We start from the raw sequence: 27,489 nt of genomic DNA, 5'->3' as shown, positions 1-27,489 counted from the left end.
AACTATTGATCACTTGAGAAAAACAGGTTTGAAATCTCCTTCCTGAACTGCAGGGGTCCAACTAATAGGCAGGACTTAGTTGCTGGATTGGCAGTCATAAAAGAGTAGCTGAGACACATGTAAAGAAAGATATATGAGAGAAAGTGATTTGGAGAGGGAGAAAAGATATACTCAGCAAAACCAAAAATCTCTCTCTGAATACCCTTGATTGTAAGTATATAGCGGTTGGTGAGTTAAAGTATAAGATTGTATCTTGGAGGAAGACAACATGAACTATGTTGATATGTGACATCAACACTGAATTTGTACAGGAGCAAAGCCTTTCCAGGAATACAAATACTCCCCTTAGCTATTGATCTAGGGAGACTCCATGATCATCTTGGTTTAACAGCTGACAAAGTTAGTTTTCATTTCTCTTTGGAGGGGAGGTTATGGGAAGTGCCATTAATAATGCTGCAACTTGCTCATTGCCCAGAAGTAGAATATGTGACTAAGCTGTTTTGACAGTTCTAGTTCAGAGTCAAAACATGGATAAGAACTACAAAAAGACTTTCTCTTTACCTTATAATTCATGCTTCTTTGAATTTTAAAATGGTATAAAACACTCTAGATTTAAAAATATGTATTTACCACTTTCATCAAAGTTTGCTTTCATACACTGGGATTTTTGCATCTAATGCATAGTTAGAATAAACCCTGCAAAGTTCAGTAGTGTATTCCATATAATTTCAAATACAACTGCAGCCTGATGTCATGGGGAAATGGTACAAAACTACATTTCCAGACAGGTGGAATCATAGTAAATTCACCACGTATTCATAATACATATCAGACATTTATCCTTATTTTAATGTCTCTATGGTTTTTCCTATCCAATTATATGTTGAACTGCAACTGGACCATTCATAACCTTATTATAACTCCTGGCAGATATATTTTAACTGGGTAATTTTAATTGGGTACTTTTTAGGATTGTTGATATACTGTTTTTATCTGCTTTACCTTGTACAGTGTTGTATTGCCTCCTCTTCTATGTTTCTATGTTTTTATGTTTGTATTCCATTTTATCTGTTTTATTTGACTGTACACCGCCCCGAGTCCCTCTGGGGAGAGGGGGCGGTATAAAAATCGAAATAAAGGTAAAGGTAAGGTAACTCTTCTCATCCCAGTAATAATGCTGCCTAGGGATGAAAGAACTTAGATACTTAGGCTTCATTGTGCTATGGTAATTTTTGCTCTACAATTAATATTCTAACTAATGCAGAATATTATCCTGCTTTTTTCTGGTTCTCTTTTACTCTGATCATTGATTTTGTGCTTTACGTATTAGGATAAAGGAGAAGATAAATTCAGAGGAAATTTCATAGATGGTGCTTGAACCTATTCTTTACGTACTCTGCCATTTTACTGTGCAGTCAGTGATCAGCAGCTTACTAAGCTGTACACATATCAATAAATCCCAAGAAAGTCCATTATGAAGGAGTCACCCCCTGGGGCTTTTTGATTAGTAGTGTACTGTCATGGCTAAGAGGGAGTTTTGCCCTTAATAGATTGTTGAAGGATTTCTCTTTCCTTTCAAGAAATTGTTCACCCAATTTTTCTGCCCGTTAAGTTGGTACAGAATTTTGAAAGGCCTGAAGCTCAGATTCATATTCAACTAGGTGAAGAGAGAACTTAATAAGGTTCAAAATATAAGTATGCATTCAGGTTATATACAGTTTGTAGCACATCATATAAGTGGAATACATAAGTGTTTTTAATTTGTCTGATAGGCCCGTATAGAGGAGTTGGAGGAAGAACTGGAAGCAGAAAGGGCTGCCCGAGCGAAAGTGGAGAAGCAGCGATCAGATCTGGCCCGAGAACTAGAAGAACTGAGTGAGCGACTAGAGGAAGCTGGAGGTGCTACTTCAGCACAGCTGGAAATGAACAAGAAACGTGAGGCAGAGTTTCTCAAACTACGACGAGACCTTGAAGAAGCTACTCTGCATTACGAAGCTACTGCAGCTACCCTAAGGAAGAAGCATGCGGACAGCATGGCAGAGCTTGGGGAGCAAGTTGACAATTTGCAGAGGGTCAAACAAAAACTGGAGAAAGAGAAAAGTGAGCTGAAGTTAGAGGTCGACGATCTATCATCTAACATGGAGCAGCTGGTCAAGGGAAAGGTAAAAACAATTTAATATGAAAGTTTGAATGGCGATCTCTAGAGATATAGAGGCAGTGGATATAGAGATATAGATAGATAGTTGGTCTATCTTAAGTTGTAAGAACAGGTTCCTCTTCACTATGTTGAAGAGGTGGATAACTAGCTGTTCTCAGTTAGTGTGGCTATGATTTTCTGTCCATCCATAGTTCCCTCATAGTTTTATATATCCATTCTCATTAGATTTGCTATTGTCGATTTATTGTATAATAGTATTGTATTATACTAGCATTTCATCAATTCCAGGATTTTTTGTCCTATCCATGTATGATTGGTTCTAGGAGCTCACTTATTGTCAGGTTGCCCTGGCTCCCCAACATCTGATATGGATCTTGTTAGTCCGAGTGTCATCTGAGCCAACATGACTCTCTTAGATTCCTATTTGAGATAGGCAGGTGAAGCGTTAGGGGACCTTTGCCCAAGGACCCCTACTGGTAAGGTAAGTACCAACCAGGATTTCAACCTTGTCTCCCTTGTCAATGGTGGCACCCTAACCACCATGCTATCTAGCCTATGTGTTTGCGTGTGTGTGTGTGTGTGTATCTCACAAAGTGAGAAAGAATGTATTACCTCTTTTTACTATCCAAAACTCTAATTTTAGATCTTACTTCAGTTTTCCTTTCTTTATAGACCTCCATTGTAACTTGTCACTAAATTAATCACTGAACTACTCAATAAAGCAGTCACTTAATGAGTATTAAAAATAGTGATCACAGACTATTTTGATATTTTCTGAATTTATTTGCAGAATTTTTAAGCTAGTATCTTTTAAGGACTTTGGCAGAAGTGGGCGACAGTTTATTGTAAGATCACATCATGCTGTTCAGAAAAAACTTCTGTTTTACTAGACTTTAATAATAAATGATGTGTGGAAGAATTGTAAAATATTCCTTAGGGGTATTTTTCTTCCCCAACTACTGACAAGAGTTTCTAAAAGAATGTCTAAAGCTCACAGAAGCATACTATTGTCTAAGTAACATATTTCATCTCATGAATTCAGTCAAATAATTCCAAATTATCATTAATTAAATGATTTATTTCATTTCATATGTCATCATATATTCCTATATGTTTGTTTTGGCATAATGTAATTCCAGTAAAATATTACTTATAAGAAGTAATAATTTGGTTGATACATAGATGAAGCAATTTTTTATTATATTCTTGTGTATAATGTGTAAAAGTCTTGAAATTATATCATTAAAACATTTTAGCATTTTAAATATGTAGGTTTTGACTAAGAATCAGATAGTTTGTATTATATAATAACATTTTTTTTAAAAAAAAAATCCAGTCAGTCTCTCCCCCCCACCTCTAGTTAACTATTTATTAGTAGGCTGTTTTAATTTCTTCCAGCCAAATTTAATAGTATCCAAGGTCTATAGATTCAGGACTGAGTTATAGTTTCTATTTGGATTTCATTTATTTATTATTAAACTTGTATGCCTCCCATCTCGCCAGAAGCAACTCTAGGCGTCTGACAGACATTCCATTAAAATGCACCAGAAAACATTAAAAACAACAAATACATTCTTTTCCTGCTTACAGTAAGTTTGTTCCATTGCTTTAGGGAAATGCAGAGAAACTCTGCCGTACTTTTGAAGATCATCTCAGTGAGGCCAAGACTAAAGTAGATGAAATGACCCGGGTGATAAATGATCTCACTGCCCAGAAAGGGAAGCTGCAAACTGAGAATGGTAAGTTCTGTACAATTCTTATTATTGTGCTTTATCTTACTTATTTCTCAACACAAATCTGCCTCCACTTACATACCTCAATATCTCAGAAGAGGATTTCCTAGAATTTGTTTTAAACCACTAGACACAATGATAATTTATGGGAGGTTTCATGGACTTTGATCTGAAGAAAAACTCTATGCAGCTGTTGGAGACATTAGACACATCCCTCTTGACTGCAGACTATACTCTGCAGAAAGAGCGACTTATTTAGATTCTTATTTAAAAACTTTTTTAAAAATACTAAGGCACCTGGGAGAAAATGTCTCACTTTTTGCAGGGAACATACCTGCATATCATTAATAAAACATTTAAATCAAAGGTCATTTCAAAAAGACAAAATATTTAGATCAGACTGAAATTAATTATTGGGATGATGACTTAGTATAAACGTATCTTATTGTTTTCCTTATATCTACTTGTATATTTGTATTACTTTTATATTTTTGATTTGTTCAAATGACTAAATCAATGAAAATTTTATTCTATTCTATTCTTTATTGCCTGGTTATCTTTTGTTTTATTTATTTATTAAATTTATATGTCATGCCTTTCGCCAATAAGACGATTCTCTTACCTACCTTGTCCTCTATGACAGTCTTAATTTATCAATTTTAAGCAGCATTGACTTCACACACACACACACACACACACCCTGGCCAAGCAACTCAGGAATTTTGAAGTTGAAAAGCCCTGCTCTATGCATTTACCAGTGGAGAAATGCTGAATTTGCAATCTAAACCCTAATACAGCAGAGTTCCTTACAGACTGCACAGCAAATGCAAATGCTCTTCAGAATTCTGGTTGAATGTGAGGAAAAGGCGAGGGACAACATTCATACTTCCTTCGTTGAAGCTCCTGTTTGACTGAGCATCTAAATAGATGCACAATATACCTTTTTTACCATATACGCTCTATTGCTAATTGATATTCAGCTTTTAAAATTGATCGGTTTGACCACACTTTCTGAATAGCAATCCACTTGGCTATTAGACAAGTTTTTATTACAGTGCTTATTCTTTTTTTTAATACAAAAATACTATTCAAAATAAGAATGCACTGAATACTTGTATTTCTTTAATGCCCATCAAATAGTTATATAAAGTCAAAAGCATTTGGCTCAGAGAAAGGTTTGCTTTTTGATCCTGGAGGTTTGTGAATTTATATACAGGTTTTTAAATAAAGATACCAAACAGAAATACTAAATTGGGCTTCCAGACCTTTATTTCTGTTTCTGCATGCAAGAATTATTTTGTTTTCCATACCTTTCTGCAATATTTTTTTACTGTACTTTAAGTATTGATACATGGTAGAAGTCAATGGGGATGCATTTGTAATGAAACTGAATATCCTGGCTAGCACAGCTACTATATGTACAATATGCATTAACCTAAAACTTCACGTTTATGCATCTTTTCAGTCCAACATCACATTGTTTTTTCCCCTTTGCTTTCTCTGTGACTAGAGGACGACTTGGATTCCTAACATAACTCCAATTTTGGCAAAGTGTGAGCCAGCCTGCAAATGTTTTGTACTATGAAACACACAATTTGCTATATCAGACTATCCTATTGTCTCTGAAGGGCAATCTCACCTTAGAATAATCTGAACTGATAGAATATTTGCCTCAAGTACCAAAATATATTCCATTTTGCTTTCCTGTCATAAAAAGCATATGCTCATTATTGCTTTTGATACCTCTCTGGCAGGTGAATTTACAAGGCTGCTGGAAGAAAAAGAATCATTTATCAACCAACTTTCTCGAGGGAAATTGTCTTTCACTCAACAAATAGATGAACTTAAAAGGCAGCTAGAGGAAGAAACCAAGGTAATGCTTTCATTAGGAATCTTGGCATGATTCTGAGACAGCCAGATAAATTTTCTCATTTTAATGAGGTATGGAATAGGTACAGAATCACATGTCTCATGTCAGTGCAATGGAATTGCACTGATTTGCATGACAGGGCAAATTGGTCCATTATTATTTTTTCATTTCTTTAAATCAAATCATTATTTGTCAAGATTTGCATAAATAGCAGTAGCATTTAGACTTATATACCACTTCACAGTACTTTATAGCCCTCTCTAAGCTGTTTACAAAGTCATTATATGGCCCCCAACAATCTGGGTCCTTATTTTATCCACCTCAGAAGGGTGGAAGGCTGAGTCAACCTGGTGAGAATCAAACTTCTAGCAGTTGGTAGACTTTGCCTGCAATACTTCATTCTGACCACTACACCACCACGCCATTTAAAATACAGAATGGGATTATAAATTCAGAATAAAGGTTGTGATTGTTATTATGGATCAAGAGATAGAATGTAATTTATGAGAATTTCATATCTAAAAGATAAAACCCAAAATTGAGAATCAATCACAGGAACTTGCTAGTTACAATTCCACTTGTAGCTCCTTTTTCTGCTACAAAATATGCTAATTCCAGTTTTCTTATCCTGCAGTCCAAGAATGCTTTGGCCCATGCTCTGCAGGCTTCTCGCCATGACTGTGACCTCTTGCGTGAGCAGTTTGATGAGGAACAAGAAGCTAAGGCTGAGTTGCAAAGGGCACTTTCTAAAGGGAATGCAGAAGTAGCACAATGGAGAACTAAGTATGAAACAGATGCTATCCAAAGAACAGAAGAACTTGAAGAAGCTAAGTAAGAGACATCATAGTTACTGCTTAACTTTTCACTACAGGTAGTCCTTGGCTTACAACCACAGTTGAGCCAAGAATTTTTGTTGCTAAGTCAGACATTTGTTAAATGAGTTTTGCCTCATTTTTTGACCTTTCTTGCTACATTTGTTAAGTGAATCACTGCAGTTGTTAAATTAGTTGCATGGTTCTTAAGTGAATCTGACTTCTCCATTGACTTTGCTTGTTAGAAGGTCACAAAAGGTGATCACATGACTCTGGGACACTGCAACCATCACAAATATGAACCAGTTGTCAAGCATCCGAATGTAAATCATGTGGCTATGGGGATGCTACAATGGTCATAAGTGTGAAAAATGGTCATGTCACTTTTTTCAGTGCTGCTGTAACTTCAAATGGTCATTAAAGGAACTGTTGTAGGTTAAGGACTACTTGTATATTCTTTTTATAAACTGGTATGAATATGTGGAAAAGAAAAGTAGAACCTAGTGATGAAAGTGTAGCAGAAGTCTCAAAGCAGTTTAATGTAAATACTAGCTGATAGCCTAGCATTGCCCGGGTATTTATTTATCCTAATCCATACATTTGTCTTCAAAAATAATCTCAGACCAAATGTAATTTCTAATGTTGGATTTTCCCCCTTACCAGAGGAAGCCCCCTCGTGGAGTACTGTGAAGCTGTTACCATGGCAACTCCACTGCACTGTACAGTAGAAGCCATTTTACGGCAGTACAGTAGAAACCATTTTAAGGCCCAACAGGCTGTATCTTAACATAACACACACACTGAGGGATGTTAGGGGTGTCTTACCCCCACAGTATTTGTTTCCAGATAGTAAGTCATCCCCAAATTCTACAATGGCCAGGTGTTGCAAAAACACTCTGATGGTATTGGAAACATATTTTTGCAAATATATAACAAACAAAGTTCATTAACTGAAAAGTAGATTGTCTGATTTTTGTAAAAGTCAGACGTTTTTTGGATGTGTTAATTTATTATGAATATCTGCTATCAGGAAAAAATTGGCAGCTCGTCTCCAGGAGGCAGAGGAAGCCATCGAGGCTGCCAATGCCAAATGCTCATCTCTGGAAAAGACAAAACACCGACTGCAAAATGAATTGGAGGACATAATGATTGACTTGGAAAAAGCCAACTCAGCTGCAGGATTTCTGGACAAGAAGCAGCGCAATTTTGACAAGATTATTGCAGAATGGAAACAGAAGTATGAAGAGTCCCAAGCAGAGCTTGAGAGTGCCCAGAAGGAATCTAGGAGTCTCAGTACAGAATTATTTAAACTGAAGAATGCATATGAAGAAAGCCTAGACAATACAGAGACCTTAAAAAGAGAAAACAAGAATCTTCAAGGTAGGTCATTCGTTACCAAGGATACTGCAGGGAAGTCATGAATAATTTGTATAAGGAGCTTGGAAGCCTTAACCCACAAAGATACAGAGGAATTTGCCTATCTAAAGGGAAGGTAAAAAAAAAAGTCTGGTGTCACAAAGTTCCAGATGTGATCTAGACTTATTTGTTTAGAACGTCACGTTCTAAACGTGGACCAAAAAGAACTTTCATATCAGAGGCTTTAACTTTCTTAACATCAGTAGAGTAACCCTAAAAAGTCTTAATTGCCATGGAATTTGCCAAACACTTTAAGTTCCTAGAATGGTAGAATAGACAGATATCTAATACAAAACTGTGAGTAGATGATACTTATTCCTCAGAACAAAGGAACACAGTCACAGTGTCCATCCCTAGTAGACCAGAATAGTAAAACATAGAAAAGCATGGCACAGAAGATAGGATTATTTTCCCTGAAATAACCCAGTGTTAAACAATACCATGATGTCTCTCTTTATATGTGAACCACAAAATCTGTGTAGCATTATTTCAGAGATATTTCCTTATCTAAAGAGAAATAGAATGAACAAGGGCAAAAAAGCAGCAAGTGAAGGAGTGACTTCCAACTTCCTGGCAGCTTGACCATGGCTGACCAGCATCTGGCAACCATGATGGGGCAGGTCTTCTTGGCTTCTGGAAAGTTAGGCTGGGACCATTCTACTCAACCTCTGTGTGACAACAATATTTAAACAGCCATAAATTTGCTCATGGGAGTCATGGGGGTCCTGGATTTTGAACTCATTCTCTAACTTAGTCCATTTGAGGTAATTAATTCCAAAATTGGTGCCCTGTGATCCACTGTTTCACCAAATTAAAGTTTACAGGCATAAAAGTTTCAGTTGTTTGTAGATAGATGGAACAAGCATATGAAGACAAAGGCATAGCATTTTTTGTCATGCTTCTGACCAAAGTCAGTTCATAATAAATATTCTTCAAAATAGTAGTATACTATTATTGTATGGTCAGTATTTCCTTATGGTTTATGTACTCTAATGATAGTATAGCACCCTCTTTTCATAAAAAGTAACAGAATAATAATAATAATTCTTGGGTGACATTTAAAAAACATATACAATTTCCATCTGTTAGTTTCTAAAAGCCACATTGCTTGGATCTGCGCATATACTATGCCGATACATTATGACACCTTAGGTTCTTAGGAAGAATTCATTGTGTATGGGATCCAACACCATCTAAAGAACCAGGAGCTCTAATTCCATATTTTTGTGTATATAATAATAGTAATAATTTATTTAATCAATGATCAGCCAAATGTTAAAAAATAAAACATCAAAGAAAAATTGAATAGATGAGATAAAATATCAGTATAATATATATATAACATGATTAATAAAAATGTGACATACACTGGTATAATGCATTAATTATTTGTAAATATAAAACATTATAGACTGTGAAGTAAGGAAACAGAAAACATATAATCTAAAAACAAAATAGCTGGTATGTGTTAAATTAAAAGTGATAAAACTGAAGTGATTTTTTTTCTGTAACCAGTTATGCTTTTTTATGATAACAATACAGAATTTGGCTACTGCACAGGTGATATACAGTTTCACATCTTCTAGAAGATGGTTCATATGGAATTGCCTGGTCTTCCTGTAAATTTATATATTAGGGCAAAATATAAGTATACTTGATATCTGTAGAATTTACAATGTAGTAATATATGTATTACAACAGAATAATAGAGTAGGAAGAGACTTTGGAGGTCTATCTAGTCCAACCCCCTGCTCAGGCAGGAAACCCCATACCACTTCAGACAAATGGTTGTCCAATCTCTTCTTAAATACTTCCAACTTCACAACTTTTGGAGGCAAGTTGTTCCACTGATTAATTATTCTGTCAGAAAATGTATCCTTAGTTCTAGTTCTCTCTTTGATTAGTTTCCACCCATTGCTTTTTGTCCTGTTTTCAGGTGTTTTGGAGAATAGATTGACTCCGTGTTCTTTGCGGTAACCTCTGAGATATGGGAAGAATATTATCATGTCACCTCTAGTCCTTCTTTTCTTTAAACTAGACATACCCAATCCCAGCAACCATTCTTTATGTTTTAGCTTCCAGTCTCCTAATCATCTTTGTTGCTCTTCTTTGAACTCTTTCTAGAGTCTCAATGGAGTCAGTCATTGTGTCAGTCTCCTTCATGCTGCATGGGCAGGTATGCTCAGTTAATAGGGTTTAGAGTATCAGTCTTGCAGCAGTGCAGATGGCAAGATCTTATGTCTGACTTTGAAAAAATACTGTTTTCAGCTTGGGAAGAGTTAGATTTCGTAGATATCTTGCTGGTTCACAAGTGCTCCTATTGGTCCAGTTTCCATCATACCCATTTTTGGAATATGACCATTCTGATCCATGTATGCAAATCATCATCAAAAATAACAGTATGGTTATTCAAATATCTCATGTTTATCTGTAAGTTGTTTTAATTGACAGAGCTTGGAGATCCTTTTTATTCTGCCTTGTAGGAACCAATGATGCATTATAATATGTGCTCTATATGGGGATACCATTGAAGAGTATCTGAAAGTTTTAATTGGCTCAAAATTCAATGGAGTGTAGTTTTGTGCAAGCCCAAATTTGTGCATATTTCACCTTTTTTGCAGAACTGAGCTTCATTGGCTGCTGATTTGCTTCTGGGGGCAATTCAAGGTGCTGGTTATCACCTTTAAAGCCCTACATGGCTTGGGATCAAGTTATTTGAAGGAGTGTCCTTCTCCAGTTACATCTACCCAGCCCACTAGAGCAGGAAGGCAAGGGATGTTAACAGGACCCACCTGTTAAGGAAATACATTGGGTGGGACCAAAAATAGGGCCTTTTCGTTCCCTGTGGAACATAATTCCTATGGAGATGAAATTGGCCCCCACCATGCTACTTCTTCAAAAGACCCTGATGACATAGTTCTGTCAGTGAACTTGGGGACCCTCAGTTGATCCAAAGCCAATCAAGTAGCTTATTTGATTTGCTTGCAGCCACAGCGGCAGGTGGGAAGGAGTTGGTTTTGGGAGAGGTGGTGTTCAATTTAATTCATTACTGTATGCCACCCAGAGTCACTGTGTGCAAATTGGGCAGCCATATAAATTTGCTAAATAAAATAATCATTCAACATCTTTCAGCTTTGATAGGACACCAACACAAAAGTGTTGAACCCAGACATTGGCTTAGAAGAAAAGGAGGGCCTTCAGATCCTTATTACTTCATCATTATTTTTAAAAATTCTTACAGAGGAAATTTCAGATCTAACTGATCAGGTCAGTGAAGGAAACAAGAACCTTCATGAACTAGAGAAAATGAAGAAGCAGACTGAACAAGAAAAAGCAGAAGTCCAGCTAGCCCTGGAAGAAGCTGAGGTAACATAAAGATTTGGGGGGGGGGGGAATGTCAAGAATATCTAAACCTGGTTGCAAATATTCAGAATTCGTTGCTGCCAGTAGTACAGTGGTGGGATTCAAATAATTTAACAACCGGTTCTCTTCCCTAATGACCAGCTGCGTAGGCGGGGCTCAGTGGTCATGTGACTGGGTGGGCGTGGTCAACTCAACATCACTCACATCAATGGGCGCTTCACCTTAGCAGTTACAATGTAATATGGGTTAATCGGAGAGGCAGTTTCTGTAAACAGGGCAATAAAGAATAGGCTAGAAACAACACCAGAATGTTTCCTTCTTGCCTTTCTTACAGAATTAGCCCCGTAAAGTGGAATAAAACAAAAAGAGATTTTTTCCAACAAACAGTTCTCTGAACTGCTTAGAAAGTTTACAACCTGTTCTCCCGAATAGGTGCGAACTGGCTGAATCCCACCACTGCAGTAGTAGTTGTCTGATATTTGCTTCCCAAATCTGGGAGTCTTAATATTGTGGAAATAAAGTCTTAAAATCAATGCTGAAAGAGTTAAGAGAACTCCGGGAACTTGAAAACAATTGTTCTGTATGAGAGATAATTTGTTGGGAAAGGTAAATTAGTAAAACAATTAAAGAGCAAATTAGCATAATTTTAAACTGACTTTGCATTTAACATGCAAATAGAATCAGCTGGGGGAGATGATAATTATCCAAATCAAAAAAGGCAGACAGAGGGACGCTCTGACTCTTTTACTACTCTGTTGTAATCTTGAGGGAAATCCTAGCCTTTGAATTCAGGAAATTCCTGCCGTGTCCCCAGTGAAGTGTCGCTAATACCAGCTTCCAAGGAAATACTTTTCTTAAGACCTCATAATGAGAAGAAAGGGCTAAATCTTCTCTTCCAACTGTTACAATCATATAATTGTCAGTTGCATATCTAGAGAGAGCTACAATTTAAAAAGGATGTAAATGCAAATACATATTTCTCATTATGTATGTAGATTGTCAATTTACTACTTCTGACTTGCTCTGAGGGCATATTCATAAATCCATACTTACCCCTGATTAATTTAGCCATGGTTTACCTAATTGATGCAGGGCACAATACGCTGAATTATAAATTGAGAATGTACCCTGTGGTTCCCCAACATGCTAAACTGTATTATGGTAGGCCAGTTTGCAATTTTATGTGTCATGTGAACAAAACATAGTCTATTAGCAAAGGTTGGAGTTTGGTCAATTTGCAAAAGAAGCATTGGATCAAAAGTAACTTTTTTAGAATTGTGGGGCCTTTCTTGCTCTTGAAAGTGGTGTTTTTATGCCTCATCCCGAAGTGAAAATAAACTTAGAAATCTTATTTACTTTGTACAATCTCTTGGGCAATCTGGAAAAGTGAAAATGGCTATAAAGCCTTGTAATTACAGTGCTACATAGATTCAGAAATAAATGCTTCTTGTTCTTTGGCTATAATCCAAATTTTCATATTACCCAATTGGCCAATACGATATCTAATATTGTTGTAAATGTACAAGTATGGAAAAATTGTTACATTTAAAAATCACATTCACTTGCCTTGGCTACAAATATCCAGGTGTTTTCTGCCCTTGAATTGTTGGACATTTCCAGCCAAGACATGTTTTTCTGTGTTTTTGTGAAATGGTAATCGTTTCATCTTTTGATATCTATGTTCTTCTGTGCTCTTAGGTATGATTTAGTGTATCTGATTATCATCTGTTTACATAACAAGTTAAATGAATATGTTCAATAGCACTGTCATAAATTAAAATTTTAAAAAATCATTTATTTGTTTTAAAAGGGACATATACCATCTATTTAGCTAGCAGTATTGGGAATGCACTGATACTGAAAATAAGCTCTGAATCAGCCACATGTATCATTTTATTAATCTGTCTTTCTTTTTTTTTAAAAAAAAATTGCAGGCTATCTTATATTTTGCAGGGATTTCCTCATCAAATAAAAAGGTTTTTGGTATTACAGCAGAGGAACAGCATGTTTGGTTCCACAGTTTTGAAGCAAACATATATGTATATGCATGTATATATATATTTATTTATATGTATATATGTATGTGTACGGTATATTATACACGAGAGAGAGAGAGATTTTGATATATAACATATGCAGCACAAATAGAACTGGATCTACCTGAGCACCATATATCCATTGGGTGATTTGAAAACTTTTCCTTGATAAAAGTCTACAATGCAACCTGGCATGCTCATTAAAACAGCTGTTCCATAAAACTACAAGGGAGACTTTTATTTTTGTTTTTGTTTTCTAAGCAATTCATTTTGCATTCATCCAAAGCGAAGAACCCATTGTATGCCCTCAGAGTGTCTTTTTAGTGGCCTCTGATGACAGTTGTGAAAATCTGCAGGAGACATCCTGAAACTGTAGTGTAAGCACTGAAATAGGTTTAACATAGTGGGGGTTTTAAAACAAAAAACAAAAAAAATCTCCACTGCCCTGTCCAGTACAGACTGTCTCCCCCAAACTGTTTATTGTGGTCCCTCAACATCAGAAGGTGAAGAAAAACTTTCTCAAAATTTTGTTGCTCTTTGACTTTTGTACTGCCTGGTGAATTAGGTCCATCTCAACACTTGATGCATATTCACACATACATTATGCTATTCCTTTCCAGAGTAAACAACATTATGCATTTCACAAAAAAGGGGAAAACATTGGGAAGAAAGAAAAAAAATGTAAAAACAGCTGAGACTAAATGAGAATCTAACTAAGGCTAGGTTCTTACTTCCACCATCTTCATATATTAATTCCTACATTGTTTTTGTTCCTCAATATTGTAGTCAATAACTTTTAAATTTAACAAATGACGCCCTGCAATAAAGTATTGCTATATATTACACATGTTTTTACGAATATAAATGTGTGTGAGAGAATGAAGACTGAAGATTGTGGGTATGAACGCCTAATCAATTATAAACAAGTTTCTCTGCAAACCCTTACATGAACAAAAATGTTTTTTTAAATGTTTCCATTTGACAGATGACTAAAATCAGATAAGCACATGGGCCTTCATTAGCAATACTGTTGCTTACAACTCATTGACTGAGTTGTACTAGAATAACAACATCTGATAAGCATATCTACGCACAGATTGAATTTGCTTCATTTTATAGAATCTCAATGTATAATATCTAGTCAGATGGCATAACACTATATAGAAAAACAAATGTTCAATCCACATGAAAGTTAAGAGGGAACTGAATGAATTATATCTATCCTTCTCCTACAGAATGCTCTATTTTAAAAGCCAGTTTAAAAATGCAATGCACAACTAAATCAGAAAAACAATGTCATGAAAATCAAGGAATTATTATTGCAGGGTTTTATATTTTTGCTTTCTGCTAAATAATTAACTTTAGCATTTATTTGGAATCTTGGCCACGAAATTTAAAAGGTTCTTAATAATTCTTAATTGTCTTTTGTTAAAGGAAAAATGTATTGATTAGTTAGCTGTTTTTTGATGCATGAAAACTCATCTTGTTCGTTATCCCTTTTTCCTGTCATTCCTCAGCACATATTTTTCCATAGTTCATTACCATGCAGTTTATTCATGCTAGATCTTAAAGTCAGTCATAAAAGCCTCTGTTTTAATATCTGCAACAAATATCAATGAGCAAATGGATGAAAAGATAAATAATCTGCCCATGCAAATTAAAAAGAAATGGAAACAATGCTACCAAGTTCACATAAAAATGTCCAGGCAAATATTTTAGTGCTATTATAAGAAGCTTTGATAGCCCGGAAGGAATTAACCTTCAACCCTACAACACACCTGTGTGTGCCTGCCATAGCTATTACATTATGAGTGGAGGCTTAATCTAGACAGAACAAATGGTGTTTCACACATGTACTGCTAAGCCAAAATACATTTTGCTACCAGAAGGGGATATCAGATAATATCTGTTTTCATCCTGATATCAAGTCAAGTTGTAGGGTCATTCAAAAGCAGTTAAATTATGCAATAAATTGCATGTACCTCTTGTCATCCTGGCAGTAAGAATAAAACAGTAGCAAACTAAATTACTAACAGATTGCTTCCTTTTTATGATATTCAGGGTGAATTGCCCCTGATAGAAATTTCATTCTCTTTGATGGTAGTTTGATCTAATGATTAAGCTATGGAGCCAGAAAAGAAAAATCTGAGTTCCAGGCCTGCCTTAGGCAAGTAATCAGCTGGATGACATTGGACCAGTTGCTTTCTCTCAGCTCTTGAAAGAAGGCAGTGGAAAACCACTTTTGAAAACAGAAAACTGCAAGGACTGGTCTGTATAGTCACCTGGACTCAACACAAACTCTAAGGCATCTGTAAACAAACAAACAAATCAGGTAGGATCAGTGATGACAAGATTATCTGATCCAAGTAACCCTTGCATGTAAAAATGTTGTTGCAAACTGGTGCAATGCTGATAAAGAATACCAATAGTTAGAAATCGTTTGTCTGCGCTTTTTGGTATTATCATAATGATTGCTCTGCAACGGAACAGAATATTGGATTGTGCTTTTCAGCTACCACAGCATATGGTGTGGTGATTTTTTTTCTTTTTTAAAAGATAGTTAACCTTAATTGATATTGTGCATCCTTATTTAGGGAGCTCTGGAACATGAAGAAAGCAAAACATTACGCTTTCAACTGGAACTTTCCCAAATTAAAGCAGACTTTGAACGAAAATTGGCGGAAAAAGAGGAGGAAATTGACAACTTCAGGTACAGTATGATAAACTTTTACACAACCTGTCATACCCAAACCAAAACTGGATTGATACTAACTGTAAACAATACATGGAATTTTGGCTTAAAATTTGTCTCTTAAGTACTGCTTAGGAGTTCATTATTGAAAGTGCTCAATATATGGGCAGTTTGGACAATCCTACCAGTATCTTTCGATGTTGATGTTGGCTGTGGCAGGGGAAAATGTTTGTATCAGGACAGCCTTCACATTATGACTCTACATATATTGGCTTTTACATAGGATTTCTCAGTGTTCTAGCTTTCCTAGAGTCCAATATCACTTCATCATTGCTGATATTTGTCTGTACCACCATGAGCAGGTAATGTCACTTGACATTCCCCAGTACGGGAGATCATTTGGAGTAATTTCCTGTTGAAAAAGAGATTACTATGACTTAAGATGACTGACTGTCCCTATTAATTTTAACTATGGCTGGATCCAGGATGCAAAATTGTATACAATGAGTAAATAGCAGACATAAAGGCAGTTCCAATACTTTGTTTCCAAGTAGTGGTTAACTGAATTTTTGCCATCCAGATCTAGTAATGCTAGTGCAGTAGAATCTAAAAATTAGTTTGCAGGATGGGTGAACCTGTCAGATTTGTGTATTCATTCAAATAATTTTAAATTGTGTGTGTGTGTGTGTGTGTGTGTGTGTGCGCGCGCGTGCGTGTTCCAGTTTGTAAATTCTGGTTAGTATTTTTAAAGAACACTGAACAGATTTCTACCTGAATACAATATCTTATTTAAGTTTTCCTAGTCTTGAGAGAACTGGGTTTTCTCTTCTTGACATTTATTGTTAAAGTTGGCTAGACTGTCTGTTAAAGACTAACAGCTGTAATTTTGCAATACAAATATAAATGAACTTATAGAGATTCAAACCCAAATATTTAAGAGCTACCCAGTCAAAACCCTCTGAACATATTTCTTTCTTCATGTTTCTTTTTTATCTGTAATTATTACACACAGACGCACATTTATGTTTAGGAATAATAATACAATAATTGGAGAAAAGAAAGAAAGAACAGAAAAAGCTAGAAGTGCAATCAATAAAAAATAGAAAAAGGTAGAATAATTATAATTATGGGTCTGGTTTTGGAGAAAAAGAACCATGAAAGAGATTATGCTGCCAGTCTAAATCCAATGAAATTTATCAATAAGAACTACTATAGTTACAAGTGATCTATATTTCTTAACCATCACAAGATTTTTTTTTCATAGTTGCTCTGCCAGTAACACATTATGCAGAAGAGGGCAATTTACTTCAGCTTATGAATCTGTTGAACCATCTGCGCATGCTGTCTTAATTTGCAAGAATGTTGTTAAGACTGATTGATAATTACTGTCTGCACAATATGTTGACAAAAGATGTATTAATAAACAAAAGGAAATAAACAAGGAAAAACTGGAATCACTTTTTAAGAATTAAGAATTAAGCCAGGCTGTCTTTTGTCTGATAGACAAACAAAATACAACAGCCTTCCTGATAGTTTAAAAAAATAATGCTTGAAGATGACTTGGGATGAAAGGTGTGTATATATAAAAAAATATTATTTGAAAAACAGGAGAAACCAGCAGCGTACAATAGACACACTTCAGTCTACCTTGGATTCTGAAGCTAAAAGCAGAAGTGAGGCTGTCAGGCTGAAGAAAAAGATGGAGGGTGACCTCAATGAAATGGAAATCCAGCTGAATCATGCTAACCGGCATGCTTCTGAAGCAACTAAGGCCACACGCATCCTCCAGGCTCAAATAAAGGTATTCTATGAATATTGTTAATGAAATCTGTGCATCATTACAACAACAGCAGCACAACTCCAACGGATGCAGATAGCATATAGTACTAAGTTTCAAATTTGGTGTTGTAAGGAAAGTTTCGAATTGCCAGCCCATGCCCAGATATAGGTCCCCCGCCCGTCATTCTAAAATAAGACAGTAAATCCGCCTGGATAAAATAACATGTATGACAAGATTGTTGGGTGTGGGAGCGGGGGGAGGAGTTATAAAAATTTCACCAGCCAGACTACTTGGCCTTTTCCACATATTTCATGAATTGTATTTTATAGTACAATGGCAAACATAGTTTAGTGTCTGTACATTTGCTTTGATATTTATCAGTATTTTCCTCTAGTGAATGTGTAACTTGAATAGTCTTAAGAAGCTTGATCTTTCTCATACAATTAATGCAATTTCAAGTCATTGTATCATATTCACATTAGTATGCAATTTATAACAGGATGTAGTAGTTCATATCCTTTCCCTCCATTTTAATTTTTCCTCTCTCTAATTCCTTAGATACAATGGTCATAATAGGTACAAGGAAAGGAATTATATAAGCATGCATCTGTCTTTGTATGTATATACATATGTGCCAGAATTTCAAAGTTCTTAGCTAAATAAGAAAATTCAGGTCTCTTTAGCTTGTTTGGAAGTAAATCAGACCTTTCCATGCACTTGTTAAAAAATATTTATTTTACTCTGAAGAGAAAAAGATAGTAAACTAGACGGAAGTAGGGCATCAACATATTTAAAAGTGGTAGAGTATTTTGAATTTCATCTCACTGTGTTTCTTTTTATTGTTTTAATAAGAGATGTGCCTACCAAAACACACAAGCTTGTGTTATTTATTAAGTAAGTGGAGAAAAGAGACAGAAGGGAGTTATAATTATCACTGTAGATGGCATATTCTGCTCACCTGTGAGAAGAAAACCCTAAGCAAAAGCAATCTTTAGAGAATTGTACTTCTCAAGAAGCAGACATGGAAGCAACCAATATTTTAAAAACCACAATTTGAAATCGGTCATAGTTCTCTTAATGATAATTATATAGCTCATGTTGCCTGGCTACTGAAGTTATAGCTACTCTAAGATAATAAGAGGAAATTCTAAACATATTTACATAATATTTGCTGATTTCAGTAAAAACAAAACACAATTAAGCCTAGGTGTGAATAAAGACATCAGGAATTCCACGGCTGTAGTTAGAGACAGATAGACAGATATATGTGAGATTTCATCTTCTTTCAGGAACTGCAAGTGCAGCTTGATGATTCAACACATCTTAATGAGGATTTCAAAGAGCAATTGGCAGTCACTGATCGACGTAATACTCTTCTCCAATCTGAGCTGGATGAGCTGAGGGCTGTGCTGGACCAGACAGAACGTAGTCGTAAATTGGCAGAACAAGAATTATTAGAAGCCACTGAACGTGTCAACCTTCTGCACACCCAGGTTGGCTGGCTTGCCTGTTCTAGTATTCTTTTCTCTGTCTCCTGGTGGATAATAAATCCAACATTTCCCATAAAGGAATGATTTCTTTGTGGTTCCTTGTTGTGGAACAACATATAGGAAATAATGGATTTATCCACCAGGGTTTCTTCCTGCGTGAATAGGGGAGGGGGGAGATAAAATATATATTACAAACTGACCAATATTTTAAATTTTATCTTTTGGCCTCTAGGTCAAAGAAAATTGGCTTTCTACACTTATGTGACCGATCATTTCTTTAAAAACCCTTGTGCTTAAGGGAATATTTACCCATCCATTACTTGCTTGTTTTCTGTTTGGCATTTTTCCATCCAAATTTCCATCCAAAATTTAAGGCTCTTCTGTGCTGTGAGACCTTTGGAGAATATCCAGATAATTTCAGTACAAGAATTACGTACCTTATTTAAGTTCTTTTAAATCCCACTATTTCCATGAAAGTCCATGTCATAGCTGTTTCTTGTGGAAATAATGGGACTTCCAAGAATATCATCTTGGGTAGATTTCTTCCTGCTGTTCTCTGAGTTATAGATTGGCATATCAGCCAATGTGGGTGATCTTTTTGCAAACTAGATACAAGAAAGAAGCCTTATGCATGCTTTCTACAGGGTTTTTTCCTCTCTCTCGCTTGCATAAAACATAAAACCCATTTTATTGAGAGATGAGAGATTTCTTAACCAGGTTCCAGAAGTATAGAAAACCAGGATCCAGAAGTATAGAAAATATATTGTCTTATTAAGATGCATCTCATAAACAACTCCAAGATTCTTTGTTGTTTTTGTCTGGCAAATCCTCAGAATTCCTCATTCAATTTATACTCACATCATTCTTAACTCATGGTTGACTTCTTCTCTCTCAGATTCTAGTTGCTCAAGAAGGATCTGATGTGGAAGATTCTACTTTGAACCAGAAATTGACCTGATTTATTTTTCAGTAGTGTGTCTCTTGGAAATAATATGAATTATTCTACCAGGAATATGAATGAATAAGGCTATTGTTATACTTTATCTTATTCACGCTGGTCCCAGTGCTACAAAAGATCCTATCCTCCTAATGAAGATTCCTTTTCCTTTTGAAATAAAAGAATACAAGCCTAATCAACCAGAAGAAGAAGCTGGAGACTGATGTTACTCAAATACAAACTGAGGTGGAAGAAGCTATACAGGAATGCAGGAATGCTGAAGAAAAGGCCAAAAAAGCAATCACTGATGTAAGTAATTTTTTCCTATTTTTTTTCATTTTATCCTAAATAATTGCTTTCTTATACTATTTATTTAGAACAGTATTATCTATGATCAGATGTGAAAATTTATCTAGAGCTTTAAATTCCCATGTCCATTAAACCATAAAAACAAAAAGACTCATTTTGGTGTTGTAGAAGATACCATTTCACATCTCTTATGTTATTTCAGGCAGCAATGATGGCTGAAGAACTTAAGAAAGAGCAGGACACCAGTGCTCACTTGGAGCGCATGAAAAAGAATATGGAACAGACTATCAAAGATTTACAGCAGAGACTTGATGAAGCAGAACAAATTGCCCTCAAAGGGGGCAAGAAGCAGATTCAGAAGCTGGAATCAAGGGTATTTTTCTTTGAATTCAAATCAAGTGATAGTTTCCTACTTAAAAAAATGTGTACTTAGAGCTTAGTTCTAGCTGAGTCAATATTGTTATTTAGTATACTTTAATTTAAGTACCAAGTGTGTCTTTAAAATGATAGAAAATAATATAAATCAATAATTATTATATTTGACCATCCTTTTAGTTAATTTTTAAAGCAGATATAGGCCTTGCTATTACATTAGAACCAATCCTGAATTCCAAGAACTGCTTTTCCCGAAACGTCTTCCAAGCAGATTCTGTAGAATGTCTATCCATCAGTCTTGGGGCCAAACCTTCTACAATGTGGGAACACAGTGGGGCAATTCCCCCTCTAGGGTATCCAAGAGCAAAAAAATATTCTACCTTTCATTGTGAACTTCCTATATTTTTACTTATTTCAGTAAAGTAGAGCTTATGGATATATGTGCAAATACAATCATAACTTTCTAGAATATGAAACTAAATTCTTGCACCAACTTCCCCTGTATGTTGCATATATATATTCACTATCTCTGCCAATGTCCCATGCTTTAACGGGTCAGATTTTTAGCTCGTTTTCTTCTTGCCTATCTTGATCTCAAGTCTGCTGTGCAGTCTCCTTCCTTCCACCTTCCATATTGGCTGTGCATGGATTCTCTGGTATTTTAATTCAAGAAAAAACTAGTGTATCTCTTCCTCAATTTAGTCCTCTATTTCGATATAATTTTCAAGGATCCTGTTTCTTGCCTCTTATAATTGCCAACATTTTTGCAAATCACTGGGTTGCACAGATCCATAATCTCATGGACTAATATATATCATTAAATTCCTGAATTACAAACTCAATGACACATAACCCATTGGCTTCATATACTTTACTATAAAACATGGTTTACAAATCACAACATATAGCTTACATCCTGTGCTTCTCACCCCATTTGTAGGGACAACATTTAGAATTGAATTGCATTATAATCTTTTGATTAAAAAAGGACTGGATATCTGAGGGACATTTGTCTCCAATATTTTTCCCTGACTGATATGTCCCAGCAGAATGAATATACTCCAGGTCTCTTCTAACAAACACTTTGTGTGACTAAGGAAAAAATGCCTTCTCTAATACAGCCCGCCTTCTGGAACAGGATCGTGCTAGAGACAAGGACTGTATTCTTTCTGTTAAGGTTATAAAAATATCTGAAAAGCCCGATAGGATCCTAGGTTTAAATATATTATTGTTTGGCTAGGGCCCCTATTTTGTTTTATTTGAGTTGTTTATAACATTGCTGTAGCCTGGACAGCAACTGGACAGCATGCCCAGTTTGGTTTGGTTTAATATTATACCTGTTTTTATGAATTTTTCAGTTTTGTACACAGCTCAGACTCCCCTGGACAGCTAATAAATAAAAGATGACAATGGGAGTACAAGGCCTCTGGAACCTTTAAAACTCTTTCCATCTATCAGAAAATAGGCTGAAACCATGCCACTAAAACATGAATCAATATAACTGAATTTTAGCAATACAGAATTTAGGTAAAAATGTTCAACTAAGAATGGAAAAGAGAACATCAGTTTTCTGAGAGATGAACTTCCCATTCCAAAAACTTTCTATAAACTTTTAAAATGGCAAAAATGTATCCCCTCTGATGACATCATAAACTAATTGGAAGATTATCAGTAATCAGGAGAGTGAATTACATCTACAATCTATGCAAATTTGTTCATCTTGAGCTCAGTGTTATGGTAAATACAATCTAATAATATTTTTGTATTGGTGCAGATTCGTGAGCTAGAAAATGAGCTAGAGGTAGAAGTTCGTCGAAATACTGAGTCTCAGAAAGGAGTCCGCAAATATGAGAGGCGCATCAAGGAGTTGACTTACCAGGTAATTCTACCTAAGTAATCTAAAAATATTGCAGTAAAATAAAACATTTTTTTCCAGATACTATACACTCATGTATAGTATATAAAACAACATTTCTTAAGAAATTCACAAACCACAATAGAGGTTTATTTATTACTATTAAATTAACTTATTACTATAACATAATAAAATTTATGCTATTAATCTTTGCTAAATAATTTAGTGTAACTTCTGTTAACTTTCAAGAATGGAAAACAGAAATGATTAATAGTATCGGTTAGAAGATAGAGTAAACATTAGGAGTCCATGATTGTTATGTTGGAAGATGGCATACTTATTTCTATATTAAGTGTGAAGACTTTTGCTTACAAACTATTAAACTTAATAGTTCCTTAATATAGCCAATTCTAGATTGGAATATAAGTAGTCCTGGAAAAAGTAAAGTTAAAGCTCTAACTGATAACTATGGCCTATAGTTATTGTCCCACCAGAGGATATCAGTGTTAAATATCTTCTTCAGTTATAGCAGATGATGAAAATTGTACTTGCGTCCTTCATTTTAAAGCAAAACAAAACATGTAATTAAAGTGTGCAAGAGTATATGATAAGGCCACTAGTTTCTTCCCATGTGAACAGTGGTGATATTTTGGTTAATTTAAATACATACTTTATGTTTGTATTTTATTGCTTCCTGGAAGGAAAGAGGACTACCATTTTTTTAATATTCCAGCTGTGGTAGAAACTGTGATTCTTCACCTATTCATTCCTTTACTCTCATTTGTTGATATGGTAAACACAGCAGTCCAATGAAGGTTATCCTGAGCTACCTGGAGAAATGACAAAATGAAATGTAATAAAAATAAAGAGTTATATCTTAAAAAACAACATTTTGGACTTTCAGTAAAGCAAAATGCTTTACCTGTTAGGTTAGCATTTGTGCATAACTCATAGTTCCTGACGTTAATTCTTTATTTATTAAAAGGCAGAAGAAGACAAAAAGAATTTGACAAGAATGCAGGAGCTAATTGATAAATTGCAACTGAAAGTAAAAAGCTACAAGCACCAAGCAGAAGAAGCTGTAAGTAATCATTATTACACATTTTGTTTTTATTTTCCCCACCTAAGTTTTATTACATTGCCTTTTTCTATCTTTTTATGGTATTTCCAAAAATCCTGGAATTTTCCTAGATTGTCTTATACTGCCTTCTTTTGTGTCAATGGAGCCATTTTGTTAAAGAAGTTCCTGAACTTTGGAAATACAGGAAATTACAATTGGAATGTGTACTATTGTACACAAATACAATTTCATCCTTCAGAATTGAAAATCTGTGACACATTATGAGATGGAATAATTCATCTTAGCGTGATAAGTAAAAGAGGTCACTCTATTTTCTGTTTATCCCTCAGTAGAGAGTGATAGATCTTGCTTATTACCCTGCAGAACAGAAACAAAGCAATATGCGTGTTTACTGAAAGCTGAAATCCCATGAAGTGATTGCATACACAACTTGCACACAAGATTTTCTCAAAGGTAGACCTTACCGCAATGCATTCAGGTTAAATTATGTTTTTTCCTGGGTGATATTTTTGCTGAGTTGCAAATCCACTTATGTGTGTGCATTTACACAAACAAACGCACCACTATTTCAATCATTGTTTCCCTGTTCTGTGGGGGCTGTTTAGTTCAAAGGGACAGCTGTGGAAAATAAGGATGAAAGGAATTCCTCCCTTGAAAACTAAAAAGCAAAATAGTGTAAGATGTAACTGAGTAAGTAAATGATGAATCCATTTTCATGCAAATGAATACAAGTATAATAGAAAATAAAGTTTTGTAATAGACTTGAAAAAGATTACATTAGTTTTCATTAGATTAGATTCTGATTACATAATAATGTAATACCTGAATAAGGCAAGTTCAAAATCTATATATAGTGACTACAAGAGTGAAGTATTAAACTTTTGAAATAAATTTAGTCTGTTCATAATAATGCTTGATCTGCATTCCATTCTGTGCTTTAATGATGACAATTTTGACTTTATACTTCAAAAAGTAATAATTTCCTGTACATTTATAAAACCTGTATAATTCTGCTGCTTGCTGATCTGTGTTAATTCTGCACTTTGATATTTGCCCTTTAATTATTCAGCTCAGAAATCTTGATTTAATCATGGTTTATTAAATAAACCACATATGTTTAGGCTTATGCACTATGCTAAGCTATAAAGGAGAAACGTACAACCAGAACCATATGTAGCCCCCAAATGATACCCAGACATATCAAAATAGAAATAGAAATTAGCAAATTATATTTTTAAAGAAGAAAAAGGTTTTATATATGATTCAGTGGTATCTACAAGAGGTCAAAAAAGAAAACGTTTTGGACGTTATTTCAGGTACAGAGCTTCAATTATGCAACTGTGACTGTCATCCTGACTTATTTTTGTTCCTCCTGTAGACACCATTGATATGACTGGAGGTCAGAAGTTATTTTAAAAAAAATTCTAATTAAATTTAAAAGCAAATGAAATAATGTCAAATGTGGGGATTATCCTATTAAGACCAGTGGTCGGTTGCAGGCATTATGCACTGGTACAGGCGTACTGGAGCCTGCCCGGGTACCATTCCGGTACGGTGCTCCAGAGGGCCCATCTGAGCTCCTTACCTGTCCTTTAAGCCTTTGGCGCTTCCGTGCACGGGTATGGTGTGTACAGCGCTTGTGTGACGCTCTGCCGAGCAGCTGGAGCTTCGTGGAGGCTTGCAGAGGCATCGCAGGCAGGTACAATGCATGCACGTGCCACACGCTTCCACGTGGGCGACGCCGGGCCCCTTCCAACTGTACCAGTTGGAACGGGATCCAGAACCCACCACTGATTAAAACCCATTATTCCTATCAAAAAAAAGTCCTTCCAACAAACCTTTCTTTAATAAACTACAATGGTTAGATTTATGCCAAGCCAAAACCAAACAAGCCAATTATGAAATGCAACTCAATGTATTTGTCTGTTATTCTTAAATTATCCTGGAAGAGACTCATTACAACAAATGTTGAAAGTCCTCTTTAGAACATTTGTTATTTTTTCCTGTCGTAAAATTTTTTGAATTTTGCTAGGCCATCTCTTCTCCAATTGAAGGCCTGAAATCAATATTCCTGATGTCCTAAAAAGTCCCTCTTTAGTAATTTCATAGATTGGTATAAATGAAACTGCTTTCCAGCAGAATATCATTAAATATTTAACAATGAAATACAGCAGCTTTTTCCAGCTTAGTACCTTTTAAGGATGTTGGATTACAATTTCCATAAACTCCTGGCCAGTAGATACGATAGAATTTTCATTTCAATATATTTGAAAGGCAGTTTGCTATGTATAAATCTGATTTTTCTCGCCTGTATGTTTCAGAGACCTTTGCTTCTTAATTGTCAAAGTCAAATATTGTTATAACCTTATATATATACATATATATTTCCCCAACAGGAAGCTCAAGCTAATCAATACCTTACAAAATATAGGAAACAGCAGCATGAGCTGGATGATGCCGAAGAACGAGCTGAGATTGCTGAATCTCAGGTTAATAAGCTCAGGACCAAGTCAAGAGACATTGGCATGAAAAAGGTATGAAGTGGAAGAAAATGATTCTGCTAGAATCTCTAAAAGGACAGTAAGGGAGAGGAACAAGGATAGGCAGAGTATTAGAATCTGCCACTGAAATTAATTTTTTCCAAGGTGAAAGTCATTCCTGATTTTCCTCTGCCTGGTCCCTTTAGAGGAGAAGGCCATTCCTGTCAGTTGGGACGAGAACTGAGATTCAAAAATGGAGCATTGGGCCAGTAAATTAGACTTTTCCATCTAGGTATCTTGAGTAAAAAAAACCATCATTTGTTATTTCTCAACCAGTCTACCGTATTTTCCTAATGCATCTGGAAAAACATTATTGTTGGAAAGACTATGCTATGCTAAGACTAGGCTGGAATGAATAATGACCCACTCTTTCTGCTCTCGCTGAACTAAAAGCATTATATACTACATGAGCATCATTTGAAATAAAGTACTGTTGTGAAACAGAAACCCAAAGGTATTATTTCAGTCTGGACTACTAGTATTTAAAAAGGTACCACCATGTATTAATCACCCATTCTTTGCCCATGTAATTGTACTTTTAAAATGACTGTAATTAATATTACAATTAATAACTAAAGATGCAATCTAGGACTATTTAAAACAATTTGGAAGTTGAGAAAGGATTTTTTAAAATTCAAATTTGTGCCACCAAACAGCTCTAAAAGTGGTAGTTAATACTGTAGCTGATTTTAATATATGGGCAATTAAATTTCATGTTATCTTGCTTTATCATGTTATTTTCTCCAATGGTGGTGGAGATTGACAAAAAGAAATTATTCACTGACTTTACCAATGAAAGCTCTGAAAAGAACAGTGGACTAAAAAAATGGCCTCTAGTGGCACATTGCATAATCATTCGCTGTTGTCATGGTCACCATTCTGAGGGCTCCCCAGAAGGCCAGTGGAGAACATAAAAATGCCTTCAGTCTGTAGAAATAACACAAGCTCATAACCTCACACACTATCTCCCCTATATAATAGATAGAGCAGAGCCACTGCAAACTTGCCATCTCTTCAGGTTATATGAGTGCCTACATCTCCT

At 35.4% G+C, this 27,489-nt stretch overlaps 1 protein-coding gene across 1 annotated transcript in view; it reads left to right on the top strand.

The window, feature by feature from the left end:
- The window catches only part of MYH15 (myosin heavy chain 15), a 105,423-nt gene that overhangs the window by 67,116 nt on the left and 10,818 nt on the right, over positions 1 to 27,489 (top strand). The window contains exons 28-41 of the mRNA XM_081951458.1: positions 1,773 to 2,162; positions 3,771 to 3,897; positions 5,646 to 5,764; positions 6,396 to 6,592; positions 7,604 to 7,953; positions 11,231 to 11,355; positions 15,983 to 16,098; positions 17,689 to 17,881; positions 19,150 to 19,353; positions 20,471 to 20,596; positions 20,799 to 20,969; positions 22,746 to 22,850; positions 23,812 to 23,907; positions 26,304 to 26,441. Of these exons, the coding sequence (XP_081807584.1) occupies positions 1,773 to 2,162; positions 3,771 to 3,897; positions 5,646 to 5,764; positions 6,396 to 6,592; positions 7,604 to 7,953; positions 11,231 to 11,355; positions 15,983 to 16,098; positions 17,689 to 17,881; positions 19,150 to 19,353; positions 20,471 to 20,596; positions 20,799 to 20,969; positions 22,746 to 22,850; positions 23,812 to 23,907; positions 26,304 to 26,441 (2,457 nt within the window). The remainder of the gene's footprint in view (positions 1 to 1,772; positions 2,163 to 3,770; positions 3,898 to 5,645; positions 5,765 to 6,395; positions 6,593 to 7,603; positions 7,954 to 11,230; positions 11,356 to 15,982; positions 16,099 to 17,688; positions 17,882 to 19,149; positions 19,354 to 20,470; positions 20,597 to 20,798; positions 20,970 to 22,745; positions 22,851 to 23,811; positions 23,908 to 26,303; positions 26,442 to 27,489) is intronic.

Source organism: Natrix helvetica (genome assembly GCF_964273705.1).
Source record: "Natrix helvetica genome assembly, chromosome: 4".
Lineage (NCBI taxonomy): Eukaryota > Metazoa > Chordata > Lepidosauria > Squamata > Natricidae > Natrix > Natrix helvetica.
This window is presented reverse-complemented; position numbering and strand designations above follow the sequence as displayed.